The following is a 13420-nucleotide window of genomic DNA, read 5'->3' as shown; positions in this document are numbered from 1 at the left end:
CGTGATCATGCCGATCTGAGGTATCATCTCCCGGGCAGGCCTCTGTCCATCCTCACCCCAAATCTCTCCCGCGTGTTACAAGTACATGTTTTTGTTTTTTGTTTTGCCTATTTCGTGGTATAGAATTGTCGCAAAGGGGTATTTGAAAAATCAATCGTGTCGGAAGCATCGTGAAGCGCAAGAGGGTATTGACGTCGCAGCAAGAGAATCAATGCGTTATTGGTGACAGCCGCAAAGGGATCGGCTTCAGTGTGACCAAGCTATTCCCCCACACGAGACGTCAAGTCAGCACTCGGTGCGAACTCAAATGTTTTCGATGACACGAGAGTTAATGGCTTGCTGAAAGCCGGAATCCTGACCTCCAAAGTCGTTGAAGTCGCCAGTGCCGTTGTTGGTACCGCTCGACTCGCCCGTCTGGTTGGTGCCGCTGAGCGACTGCTGGATGTTGGGCATGGTCTGACCGGGGCCAGGCAGGAAGATGACCTTGCTGTTGGAAGACTTGGCCATCGCCTGCATAGCTTCGAGGTAGCGGATCTGCATGGCAGGGGCAGACGACAGAATGTCGGCAGCCTGGCGCATGAGCTTGGCGGATTCGACCTAGGTTGTGTTAGTGATGGATTACAAATGTTAGGGGTCTCGGATGCGTACCTCTGCCTTGGCGGCAATAATCTTGCTCTCACCAATACGCTTGCTCTGGGCAGCCATGGACAGCGACTCCTGCAACTCTTGGCTGAAGATAATGTCCTTGATGAGCATGCTCTCGACCTGGACACCCCATCCGGCAGCAACATCCTCAATGATCTCGCCAATGGACTGGGCAATCTCCTCCCTGCGCTCAATGACATCCTGGAGAATGCGGGCACCGACAACATGGCGAAGAGTGGTCTGGGTTCGCTCCATGAGAGCCTGGCGCACGTTGGAGATACCGAAAGCGGCTCGGTGGGGTGCGACAATGTGGTAGTAAATAACAGAGGTGAGGTGCAGGGTGACGTTGTCCTTGGTCATGCAAGTTTGCTGGGGAACCTCTGCCATTTGGATCTTGACGTCGACCTGGATGAGCTTTTCGCTCATGGGATTGACCTTGACAAGACCAGGGTCGACGGCCTTGTAGAATTTGCCAAACTTGGTGACCAGACCGACATTACCCTGGTTCACGTTCTTGTAAGGGTTCGGGCAGACGATGCAGCAGGGGATGGCACCAACAGTACCAATGCAGGCACCAAAGGTGTTGACTATGATATGGTGTTAGTGCTTTGCGACAGGTTTCAAGGAGAGGCGGTTGTAGGACATACTCATGGTTCCGTACCAGCCCTTAGGGTTGGCATCTTCGGCGACAACTCTGGCGTAGCTGCGCTGGAGATCCTCCTTGGTGGGAGGCTGAACAGTCATCTCGTTGTGAGGCTTGAAGCCGCCCTGTCCAAGACTGAGACCGCCACCGTTGGCCGTGGTCTCGCTGCGCTCCTCATAGTCGGGGGCGCGGGCCTTGCCCGTGGAAGTGCTTTCGTGTTGCGGGGCGCTCATCGTTGGCGAATGCGATCGGGACGAGTTGGTTCGGAGAAGGTGTCGTGCAGATGTGTTGGAAGAAGAAGCTTGTCGAGTACGGGTATCTAAATGTTCAGAAGCTTCGTTGGTGGATTCTGAGTACTGAACCATGTGTGCTAACTAAGGTAGGATTTGGTGATGGATGGGGGCACGAGGTTCTTAAGTAGATGACGTCTGGGGTAGGTACGAGATGGAGATGTGTCGAGAGGAGAATGGAGACCGGGGACTGCAAAGACCAAGGGATCATAGACACGGGTCTAAGAGCAAGGGTCGAATCATCTCGTGGGACAGGGTGGGCTGTGTTTGTACCCAGGAGGGAGCTCTGGCACTTCTGGCTTCTTGGGGTCATGTTTCTTGGGGGTTCTTTCTGGTGGTGGTGGCACTGAGCTATCGGCAAGCGCAATGATAGGCGGACGGGAAGGAGAAGAGAGGAGAGGCAGTCGCAAACCGCGAAAAGGAAGCTACAGGAGCCGAAGGGTGGAGCAGGGGTCTCGTGCAGCACCTCCCTCAAGAGTCAATAGTCACCAGTATGGTAGGTAGGTACCTTCTTGCCTTGGACCTCACCTTTGAAAGTGCAAAGTGCAGGAGCAACCTCAAGGTAGGTTGGTGGAGCTATCGAAGGCACCTAGCACCTACCTACCTGCCCCGTGTTCCAGTTGGTTGCCCCGTCTGTGTCTGTGGGCTGTTGAACGGGCAGGGATGCGAGCACTAGGGAAAGAACGCTGGAGCCATGCGGGGCAGAAGTGCCCGATGGTGGAGAGCACTGCCCGCGAAACTCCAACATACGGGTGGCCCATGCGCATCTCGAGCTTCCTTCCATTCCTGGTACAGCAAAATGTTTCGTCAATTCTTTCTGCCTACCCTGCTACTTTACACTAAGGTAATGTAGACATTTGGCTGACTGTTCTCTTCGGCACACACTCCGCATTCTTATTGCCAGATACCTACACCAGTGCAGCCAATATGTCAAAAAGATCTCGTGGTCATAGCCGGCCTCCAAAAAGGCGCGATGCTAGTAGAATCGACACCGATGCGACGGCTTGACTTTCCATATCGCATCCAATCGCGAGGCTGCCGGTCTGCCGTCTTACCTCCAAAGTCCCTACACCCCAACTCGATTGACATGGTTGTTTCTTCTCTTTTGCCCGGATAGCCAGCGCGAATTTCACCCTCGACTGCGCGCGTCGACTAAGTCAATGTGTGATCGCCCGACTGCTTCCAAACTTTACCACGAGGGCAATGTCGCTGCTCCGCCCTCTTCATTCTTCGCTGCCTAGGCAACAAAAAACCTCACGATCCGATCCCAACGGTCCGTCCTTGGTGGCAGAGCGGTGGCGGACCCAATCCGTCCTTCAATCAGCCTTGGCTACACTACCTACCTACAGCCAAGACACGACAAGCGTGCACGGTGATAATTGCTGACTGCTGACTGCTCAGGGATTGCTCAGGGATTGCTCAGGGCGGTCGTGGCACCACCTTTGCCCAACTTCTCCGAGAAAAACTTCACACCATACCATCCAAACGCGCCGTCTAATGTCGACAAGCTCCGGGCTGTCTGTCTGTCTGTCTGCCAGGGGCAATTGAATTACTGCAACTGTCGACCAAAAGTCACACGCGAACGGAGAACGTTTCACACATCATTCATCTCTGTGTCATGATATTCGGGGCCCTGTCACCCCAACTCCCTCAACAGCCAATCAACGCCCTCGCGCGTGCCGACTTCCGCCCAGGGAGGGCATGGCAGAGTGGCATGATATCATGGAAACCCCAGCGCCGAGATTTGGGGAACCCCACCTTACACCATGTACGAATACCTACCGTACTGTCCTCAGGTCAAATATTGCAATTATTCGCCGACTGCTTTCAGTTAACAAATGCCTGGCGCAAGCGAATGACTTTTTCCAAGGTGGTACCTATCTGTCCGTTCCCTGACGGCTCCTGCGGCCGGTATTCAACAACCAACGGACCCTTCATCGCAGAGCCTCTCTCAAAGTCCGAGGAATTTGGAGACCCAAGAATGACTTCATTGACTCCGCTCTTGAGAATGCGCCTCCAACCGCTCGTGCATACGGATACATAGTTGAGTGGTGTCTTCTCCACTCAGTCTACCGTCGCCGCCCAGCTTCTGGGCAAAGCGCCATTTCAACCCCCAGCCTCCGGATCGGCCAATCCACGCCGGCGGCATGTATCCACCTTTTCGAAAGTGGCCCTAGCGTCTCGCCGGCACGCGTGACACGGCACTGCCCCGCCAATATTTGTCGCCCGGCGAACTTGAGCGACAGCTTTCCATCTCTGCCTGTCGGCCACTGCCCATCAATATCTTTGAGATATTTGACATCATGCGCCGGATTAGCCAAAATCCCGGCCGATCCTCCGCCTTTATCCCGACAAACCAACAGCAATCTCCGGTAGCGACCCGCGGGCGACTGCGATCGTTGCCCGAGTCTCACCGAATCCAGCATCCGGCGAGACCATCTCCACCTCGAACCCATAACCTTCGTCACATGCTTACTTCGTACGCAGGGCGGAGACGCAGACTCCACAAGGCTTAAATGGTTGACTGAAGCCCCCCATCTACACCATCCTTGTCGTCTTACTATTATGTCGTCTCGTTTGCTGTGCAAATGTGGGAATAGCTGAGCTTTTTCGAGAGAAATTGTAGATCTTACTACTCCGAATATTCCCTATGAAGCTCAGCCTCCAAGTGCCCCCACCATCGAATCCTTCCAGAAGCCTTCCTTTTCCGCCACCCCTGCGCCGCGGTGCATCCCTCGTCCACGATCTGACAATTCTATCGTCATTCTCATCTTGTGCAAGGTTGACTAGTAACTATGACAATGTGTTGTGCCTAATCATCCGTATCACTATGGCTTTGTAGATCACTGCCACGATCCCGCATAGGCTGTTGTGGCAATGGCTGTGTTAGGGTCACGATACTGACCCTATATGTGGAGGAGCTGTATCAGGCACGGCGACAGGGTACAATAACCCGAAAGAAATAAGCGATCGAATTTTTCTAGAACGACCAAGCTGTGAGGATCAACTGTAGGATGACGATGGTCAAGATTAAGGCCTGGTTCCTGGTTCAATCTTGAGCCACACTGGTCTGCATCCAAGAAGCCTAACGCAACGCCTTGCAAGATACATCCAAATAAGCAAAAAGAAACAGCCAGACAGTTGCTGGCAACCAATCCCACCCCACAAGGTAAACACAACCCATCACTGGCCTCTCATCCCCCTCATACCCCCAAAATCCTCCACAATAGCAGCGTGATCCATCTTCCACCCGGGGCTCATGGAAACCATCCAGTCCCCCTCAAGCAACTTGTCATCCTCAATACTCCTCCTCGTATCCGCATACGACGCAGCCCAAATACTCCTATAAATCCCCTGCGCCGGATAACTCACCAACCCAAACGTCGCGGCAGTGCTCTTCGTCACAAGACTCACCACGCCCTTGCCCAACCCCTTTGCCGCGCCCAGCGCACCCTGCTCTTTTTTGCCAGTGTACGTGTGAATGAAGATATCCGTCAGCCCGCCCTTCATGTCCTGGCAGAACGTCTTGCCCGCCACCGAGACGCCGCTGCGGAACCCCTCGACGGCGTCGTGCTTGCGTACGGTGTCGCCGTAGAGGTTGGGTACCGCGCGGAGACCTTCGGTGACGGCGAGTGGGATGTCGACGAGCATGCCCTTTGTCGCGTTGCCCGCGAGTTTTCCCACGCCGTTGGCCGCTGCCGCTGCCGCTGCCGCTGCCGCTGCCATTGCGCCCGGTTTTGCACCACCGGAAGATGATTCTTGACTACCCCTGGATGGCGGCGACCTGGCCACTGTCATATCCGAGGAAGTCTTCTCCCCCGCTGCTGCTGCTGCTGCCGCCGCCACAGCCCCGTCTGGGACCCCGACGCCGGGGAGAGGCAGCATGGCGAACGCGGGTGCCTGGTTGTGTCTCCGCGAGTTCTCGACTTGCTGGTCTTCGAGATTCTCGCCGGATTCGCTGGTGCGTTTATACTGTTCAAAAGGCTTCACGATTATGTCGACCGTGGCGCCTGCCATTTTGACGATTGTCGAGAGGGAGGCTGCCGATACTGCGGTCAGGGGGTCCCATCTTTGGTTTTCAATGTTTGTCGGTTTCGACCGGTATCTGTAGAAGAAAGAACGTCAGTGAAAATGGGGGGTCTTGGATATAAAGTCCAAGGTACGGCGTGTGTCGCCACGTACGACTTAAGCTGCTTCCGCTGCAACTTCCCATTCTTGACCAATATGGACGCGACAGGTCGACACATCTTGACCTGCTTCTTTCCTCTGCCGTACACCAGCGCCGCGGGCTGGTCGGAAAAAAAGTCGCAGCCCATTTTCGACTGCGGCAGGTTGGCGTGGAAGACGTCGACGGCGGCCTGGACGCCGTTCTCCCTCTGCATTGATTCTGCGAGCTTTCTGGCTGATTGGACGGCGTCCGGGGAGAGGCAGAGCTGGATGGACTGGATTAACTTTTGGGATGTGAGGGAGCGGTAGGGGATGGGGTCTGGTCCTGCGCCGGCTTCTGCTACGACGGCACCCCAAAACGGTTGGCTGTAAGAGACGTGTCAGTCAAAAAGAGGAAATAAAAAATCAACTAGTGATTGGGGGGGTCTTGCGTACTCTCCAAAGAAGGGAACGATAGTTGTAGGCTTTGCGTATCTCAGTCCGCAGGCCGTGGTACCGGCGCCGCCGTGGTGGATGACGGCGGCGACTTGCTGGAACAGCCACTCGTGCGGGCAATCGCCCACGTAGAAGACGTTTTCCGACTCCTCGCCGTTCAAATTGCTCCAGCCTCTCGAAATGATGGCTCTGACTCCCGTTGCCTTGATTGCGCTGAGAACCATGGTCATGAGGCCCTCGATTCCGCCGACCACAATACTACCAAACCCGACATAAATGGGTGGCGGACCGGCCTCGAGGAAGGCTTCTAGATCTGGAGGTGGTGTATACGGTGCAGGATCGCGGAAGAAGAAGCCGCTGATGTCTGTTGTTCCTGGTTAGGCTGACTCTTTATAGGGAAGTTCTCGATGGGAGACTTACCAATATGCGGACCCCAGTCGCTAGGCTTGGGCACGAGAGATGGTGACCAACAGTATGTAAATGGGACTTGCAGACTTTCTAGTATACGATGTCCCTCGGTAGACGGCACTGGTTCCAAGCCGAGCGACTGGACTCTCCACGCGTTGACAAGATCTCCCAGGCTATTTCACCGTCAGCCATCAAAGTCACTCGCACGCAAAGAGAGACATTCTCACCCCTGCCACGTCAAAAACTCAACAGCAGCATACGAAGCATGATTCGTACTCTTCTTATCCGCCTTTGAAAACCCAATATTCGCCAACGGGTGGGGAAACGTCTTGGTGCTGCTCCACGGCATCGTAAACATCAAATGCACCGGGATCCCCAGCGCCTGGGCGCAGTGCACGTGAGCGAAGCTCGGCGGGTTGGCAATAATGGCGTCGGCGACAAAGGGCACGTTAGATAGGGGGTCCGGTTGAATACACGAACGCCAGAAGCCGTCGAGCATCTCGACGTACATGTCGCGTTTCCGCTGGATGATGCCGGCGCGGATCTGGGACATTTTGGGGATCAGGGACGGAGACTCGACCATGTAGGCCATTAGGTCGGCTGGGTCGCCGCCGACAGGGAAGAACTCGATCTTGTTCGGGGAGGCTGGGACGGAGGTGTTGGATTCGAGGACAAGGGAGGAGAATTGGGGGTGCGTTGCGATGCGGACGCGGTGGCCTGCTTTCTGGAGGGCGGGGGCGAGGGCGAGGAAGGGCTGGACGTCGCCTCGGGAGCCGACGACTTGGACTACGATGTTTAGGGGCATTGGCCATTGGCGTTGAGGTGTGTATTGGGGTGTGTACTCGGGCGGTGTCTGGTCTTCAGTTTGCGTTGAGCTGGATGGCTCGTCTTCTGTCCAAGACCGTGTTAGGTCTTCGCTCTCAGGGATACTGCATAGTATTCGGATTGCTTTACCTTCGAAGTAGAGGTCCTCGAGACCAAAGACCGAAGCCTTTGACTCCATCGAGGATCCGAATGTCTCGCTCTTTTCACCTTCCATGTTTGTGTAGTTCACGTGCTGAGAAGCTGCGTGGTGTTGAGAGTGGGTAGTAAAAAGGTACGGGAGACTAAGGTAGGAGACAGGGAGGGGCAGGGGCAGGGCCAAGTCCATATGAAGAAGACTTAAGCATACCTTACATAGTACCTTGCCGCATAGCCTCCTAGATAAGGCCGCGTCAGAAGCCGGCTACTCCCAGCTTAGCCAGTGGATCTGGTTTTTACTTCTTAGCTAGGCATGTCATAAATACGAAATGAGCGGCCCGAAACTCAGCTAGTCTCGCTGTTTCGGGGTGACCGTAGGGCGAAAGGAGGTGTTCCCTGCCATTCAGAAAAGTCTGATGGTCATCTCGGTCATTTCTCTGGTAGTTGTTCCAACGATCTCGTTCTCAGTCTACCAGATCCTTCCAAAAGATGCCAAATACTGTCAAAATCAGTATGTGCTTCAGCTAATCTCAAAGTCCCAACACCTTGCCATTATGTACTGTAGACAAGTCTAAAACCGCAGTCCGTCTAGACGTTCTCTTCCCGGCTATTGGGAAGACCCTACAATTCAAGCTTATCTCCTTCCGTCTCCTGCTTCTTCACCGTCCTCTTCATCTTCCTCGACGCGCAACAGTACGCACACCCGTGAATGGAGCTCAACAGCCACAACAGCATGCTAATCCCCGCGATCCAAGCCCCAGCAGCAAGTCTCGACTTGACATCGCCCGAGACATCACCCTTCCCTTTGCTGCCCACGACGATAGACGAGGACAGACCACATAGCGCGGCCCATAGGACGGCCAGCCCACAATCCCATACGGACCATGCGGCGTGCGTGACTGTTGCGAAGACGTGGTAGGCGCACGTCAGCGCCGAGAGGACGGCCGGGACGAGGGCAAAGATCCAGTTTGTCCTGCCGAGGTTTTGCGTCGGGAGGGTATTCCAGGAGCCGAGGGTGGCGGCGTAGAGGCCTATCGTGACGATGGCGAAGGCGAATTGGAGGATTCGGATGCCGGCGCGGACCCAGAGGCCGAAGGCGCCTGAGAGTTGCCAATAGTCTGTGTTCATGGTTTGGTTTGTGGTATATGGTTCGTACCCAGGATGTAAAGTAGTAGATGACAGAGAGTCTAAGGATGTCGATGTGCTTGTTAGAGGAAGGAGAAAGATGTTAGATTCAGGGAAGAGAAGAATTGGAGACTGATGGATGGTAGGGGTTTTGGGAGAAGAATGGAGGGGAAGGGGAAGAGGAGGAACGAAACTCGGTACTCCTTTCCGGGAGATGAAAAATTCAATGGATCTTTATCCTTGCCACGACTGGTTGAGACGTCTAGAAAGAAGAGACGCAAATTTTCTAGACGCTGCTGCTCAATGTTATCTGGTTAGATACTCCGTAGTGTGATGCTTTGGTGCGTGTAAGTCGTCAGCGGGGGTCTCCCTCGTCCCTGAATCGTGGTTACGGACCAATCAAAACATTTCCGTCTTCAATACGAAAAATTCATTCGTTTTCGATACGATTATTTTGGCGCTACGAAGTCCGCCACTGTTCTATTCTCCAGCCTTAATTCCCAGTTTTACCCAATACCTCCCTTGTCCTAGCATGAACGACTCAGTAACGAGTACACTCCATGACTGACTGGGATTTGAATTCTATTTCCTCGACACTAGTGTACAGGGTCACCGGCAAATGGCCGATCACAGGGAGCCATCCGTGCTTGGCGCAGCGTACGGCCGACCTCACTCAGTCTGGGAGGTGGCTCGGAAGAGACCCTCACGGCCCTTCGCGCCGTTGACATAGCCTCCATGGAGCCTCTCCGTTCAGATGGAACTTGGACTTGGACGACTGGGGTTGTGACGAAATTGTCATTGGGACTCTGTAACAAAGCAATGTTGAACACGGCCATGGTCCCTGCGGTTCACTTATTTTCCTGTATGGATTTCTTCCGTAACAAGGTACTTGCTCGGAATACGGTCGTGATAAAATGTCGTTCAACGATACGAAAAAGGAGGATATGGCGGACTGTTCCATTCTCATATAAAGATGGTTGTTGAGACGGCATCATGGCTCTTTCCTAGATGGCAGATGACAGGCAACTCCACAAGCCCAATCTTCTCTCGTTACCAAAATGGCAGTCAAAATCGCCATCTCGTTCCTGGGCGCCGTCTGCGCTTTGGGCGCTTCCGCCCAGCAGACGTGCAAAACCACCCCCGACGACGCTGCATGGCCGTCCGACGAGGACTGGTCGGCGCTGAATGCAACCATCGACGGTGTTCTTATCAAGACTCAACCCGCCGCATCCTCCTGCTATGCCGGAAACCCTTTTGGCTCCTCGCAGTCATGCGAAGACATCGAGAAGGGATGGGGATACTCCTACTATCACGCCTCGCTTCCCGAGTCCATCGACTCCCCCATTTACGCCAATAACTCGTGTCTCCCTCCTAGTCAGTCCGGGGCAAAGGGCTGTGAAATCGGCGGCTTGCCGCAGTACGTTGTGAATGCCACGACGGAGGAGCAGATTGCCACTGCCATGGGCTGGGCCAGCTCGCGGAACATTCGTATCGTTATCAAGGGAACTGGGCACGACCTTAACGGCCGGTAGGACGACTCTATTGTACTCTCAGAGCTTCCACCCGCTAACCCAACATCAGGTCGTCCGGCGCCTACTCGCTGTCCATCTGGACTCGCAACTTTAAGCAACTCGAGTACCACCCCGAGTGGAGATCCCCAAGCGACAACAGAACCGAGGCGGCACTCACCCTGGGAAGCGGCCACAACTGGGGCTCCGCCTCCCGAGGAGCAGCCAAATTCGACAGAGTCGTCGTCGGGGGCGTTGACGAGACAGTCGGAGTCGGCGGACACATGCAGGGAGGCGGCCACGGTCCCCTCTCGAGCACATACGGCCTCGCAGCAGACCAGATCCTCCAAGTGCGCGTCGTGACGACCGACGGCCAAATCCTCGTCGCCAACGAGGCGCAGAACCAGGACCTCCTCTGGGCTGTCCGCGGCGGAGGCGCCGGTCAGTACGGCCTCGTCTCCGAGTACGTCATCAAGGCGAATCCCCCGCCGGGCAACGTGGTCTCCAGCGGCATCGAAGTGTCCGCCGTCGGCAACGACACTGCGTCTAGAGAGGCGGCTTGGAGAGGTGCCGCGGTCCTGCTCGCCAGCGTTCCGGACCTGATGGATGCGGCCGTCACGGGAACCGGCATGGTCAGCGCTGGAGCTCTGCCGGCCAGCTCGTCCGAGACTGTCCGCAAGGTCACCGCCTCCATCAGCTTCTTCGCATACAACACAACCGCAGAGAAGATGACCTCGCTGCTTGAGCCCGTCAGAGCCCGCATCTTTGCTGAAGTGGGCAACAACTCCGTCACCGTCACCCTGAGCGAGCCGTCGTCGCAGCCTGATTTCATGACCTTCTTCGAGAGCCTGAACACGTCGCCTAGCGCTTCCGGAGCCGGCATGCTCACGAGTCGCCTTCTCGGACGCAAGGAACTCGTGGAGACCCCGGTTTCGGCCGTGTCCTCGTACCTCCAGCGTCTCAACGTGCCTCAAACCCCCACGAGAAGCAGCCTCATGGTCATCGGTCTCCAGGGCGGGCTGGGACCACGCAATGTCCCCGAGGTGATGCGCGGTGCCCTCAACCCAATGTGGCGTTCGACATACATCCACCTGATGAGCTACGGCGCGTCGGCGGATGCCAACGCAGCGCCCCAGGAGGCCCTCGATGGTGTCGCGCAGTGGCTGGAAGAGGTCAAGGAGCCTATCTGGCGCGAGTGGGCACCGGGCGCTGGCTCGTACATGAACGAGGGCAACGCATTTGACTCCATGTTCAAGGAGGACTTTTACGGCACTTCTTACGACCGTTTGGTTAAGATCAAGAGCAAATATGACCCCACGGAGAGTCTGTTCGTCTTGTCGGGTGTTGGAAGCGATGCTTGGGACTACAACCTCAACAGTGGCAAGTTGTGCAAGTCGGCCTGATTTTGCTCGGACTAAGGGTGGTGTTTCGATTACCGCCTGTGACTAAATTAACTTGGCTTCGATATTATAAGTAGCTATTTTCTGCCCTTCTATTGTAGATAGATTATCATTCTTACTGCTGTAATTTATACTTGCTTGGCTCTCGAAGTTCTTCTGGCCGCCGATGATCATCTCGTTGTCGTGAATCAGAGTCTCGTTTGCTTCGTTCGTGCATCGTCCCGCCTCTTCCTTCATGGCGGCTCCTTTCATCTCTTCTGGATCGCCTATCAGTTTCATCCCTTCTTTCGTCTCGGCCACTTCTTTCTTCGTGATGACGGCCCCTGCTCCGGGGTCGCTCATCATCTCGACTGGGCCGATAACGGCGTTCGCTGTTCCTCCTGGAACGGGATCTAGCTTCATCATCGTCCTTCTCACGAGACCTATCTCGAGGGTGACGCTCTTCATCCCTGCGATGATCTCGTCTCCGCCGCCCGTGTCTCTCCTTTCGCTTCTCCTCCTTGCGCAGCTGCTCGAGCTCCCTCTGTCGCTCGGCTTCAATTTTTTGGCGCTCTTTCTTGACCTCTCTCACTCTCGATGCCCCCATCTTCATCATCGCAAGAGGGTCGCTCGCTACTATCCTTTTTTCTTCTCTCTTCTTCCTCCCTGGGTCTTCGTTGCCGAATGCGTCCTTGCCCGCTGGCTCGAGCTCTGCTAGTTCAGCTCTTGACCCAGATGCTGCGTACCAAGGGCCGACCATGCCGTCCTTGCCAGCGGCATTTGATAATCGCATTGTGTACTGGTCCTCGAGTTCTTTCTTCTTCTTAGCAGCCTCCTTCTCCGCCTCTTCATTCTTTAGATGGCGACCCTGTTTTCGTTCTTCGCCAAAGAGGTCAATGTGCCCAGTTGCATCGACGATCGGCGCAGAGCTGGTAGACTTGCGCAAGGTCTCGTTGGCTGTCTGCACGACGTCTGAACGCTCTTTTGCAACACGTAACTCGAATTCAGTGTCGTCCTCGCCAGCGCGCTTGCGCTTCTTCCTCTCCCTGCCGAAAGAACCGGCATCCCGGTCCCGAGATCGTGGCTCTTCCTCAGGGGTTTCCTCTGTTGGCGGCAGTGGTGGCGGTTCCTCGCCCCGTAAGATAGCTAGCCGTCGCTCGGCGTCGACCTCTTGCATGCGCTGCTCCTCGGCCGCCTCCTTGGCCTTTTCAGCGGCCTCATCGCGACGGACACGGGCGATATTGTCCGCATTGTAGACGTTCCAAGACTTTTTGCCCAGCAGATGCCTGTTGGTTCGTTAGTCTCTGGCTAAATCCTGTTCGAATATTGGTAGACGTACAACGGCATTTTGATTGATTTAGGGATTGGGATTAAGCTTCAGAAAGCTATTGATGAGATATGTCATGGAGAACAATGTCACTTTGGGGCCGTCCTGGGGTGCGAGTGAGGATGTCCCGAAAAGGATTAGACTGCCAGTGGTTTGCGAGCCAATCGACGTCATTAGTCAGGCGGCATGCTGGACACCTGAAGTGGGTCCGGTGCAGCGATGGACGACAGCGGCGTGCCCCACATCACTTTGACTTGCACCTTCCCGCCGTCAGTCTGCAGATGCCACAAGTTGCTGAACAACTCCCTTGTCAATGTCAAACCCTGTTCAAAATACTTCATACCTAGAATGCCATGATACAAAGTCTAAGCTTGGATAGTTTGATTGGACACACTCCTACACCTCAGTTGCATAGGCAGCAATACTCCTGTAATGAAATGGGCAAAAAGAGACATCTGGAGCATTCTCAAACTGGCCAGAGTTGAAACAGATTGAACACGGTTACAAACCACTGGATGGATCCACATAAGCAT

The 13420-nt window shown here is 55.0% G+C and overlaps 5 protein-coding genes across 5 annotated transcripts; 1 reads left to right on the top strand and 4 right to left on the bottom strand.

Annotated features, from left to right (window-relative positions):
* Positions 1-303: 303 nt before the first annotated feature.
* On the bottom strand, positions 304-1521 carry BDP81DRAFT_463724 (SPFH domain/Band 7 family protein; the record flags this gene model as incomplete). Its single annotated transcript, XM_060594056.1, has 3 exons — positions 304-597; positions 649-1232; positions 1293-1521. 3 exons carry the CDS (start codon positions 1519-1521, stop codon positions 304-306), a joined length of 1107 nt encoding a protein of 368 aa, XP_060441674.1.
* A 3240-nt stretch (positions 1522-4761) lies between these two features.
* Positions 4762-7591, bottom strand: BDP81DRAFT_327493 (UDP-glucose,sterol transferase; the record flags this gene model as incomplete). Its single annotated transcript, XM_060585144.1, has 6 exons — positions 4762-5297; positions 5346-5683; positions 5761-6111; positions 6181-6544; positions 6601-6761; positions 6816-7591. The coding sequence occupies 6 exons, from the start codon at positions 7589-7591 to the stop codon at positions 4762-4764; spliced, it is 2526 nt and encodes an 841-aa protein (XP_060441673.1).
* Positions 7592-8169: 578 nt separating this feature from the next.
* Positions 8170-8676, bottom strand: BDP81DRAFT_397462 (uncharacterized protein; the record flags this gene model as incomplete). The annotated part of the gene is made up of 1 exon (XM_060588326.1): positions 8170-8676. The coding sequence occupies one exon, from the start codon at positions 8674-8676 to the stop codon at positions 8170-8172; it is 507 nt and encodes a 168-aa protein (XP_060441672.1).
* A 1055-nt stretch (positions 8677-9731) lies between these two features.
* On the top strand, positions 9732-11584 carry BDP81DRAFT_380869 (uncharacterized protein; the record flags this gene model as incomplete). Its single annotated transcript, XM_060586858.1, has 2 exons — positions 9732-10201; positions 10255-11584. 2 exons carry the CDS (start codon positions 9732-9734, stop codon positions 11582-11584), a joined length of 1800 nt encoding a protein of 599 aa, XP_060441671.1.
* A 112-nt stretch (positions 11585-11696) lies between these two features.
* Positions 11697-12907, bottom strand: BDP81DRAFT_452638 (uncharacterized protein; the record flags this gene model as incomplete). The annotated part of the gene is made up of 2 exons (XM_060592766.1): positions 11697-12846; positions 12900-12907. The coding sequence occupies 2 exons, from the start codon at positions 12905-12907 to the stop codon at positions 11697-11699; spliced, it is 1158 nt and encodes a 385-aa protein (XP_060441670.1).
* Positions 12908-13420: the final 513 nt, after the last annotated feature.

Source organism: Colletotrichum phormii (genome assembly GCF_030913505.1).
Source record: "Colletotrichum phormii strain CBS 102054 chromosome Unknown BDP81scaffold_19, whole genome shotgun sequence".
In the NCBI taxonomy this organism is placed as follows: Eukaryota; Fungi; Ascomycota; class Sordariomycetes; order Glomerellales; family Glomerellaceae; genus Colletotrichum; species Colletotrichum phormii.
This window is presented reverse-complemented; position numbering and strand designations above follow the sequence as displayed.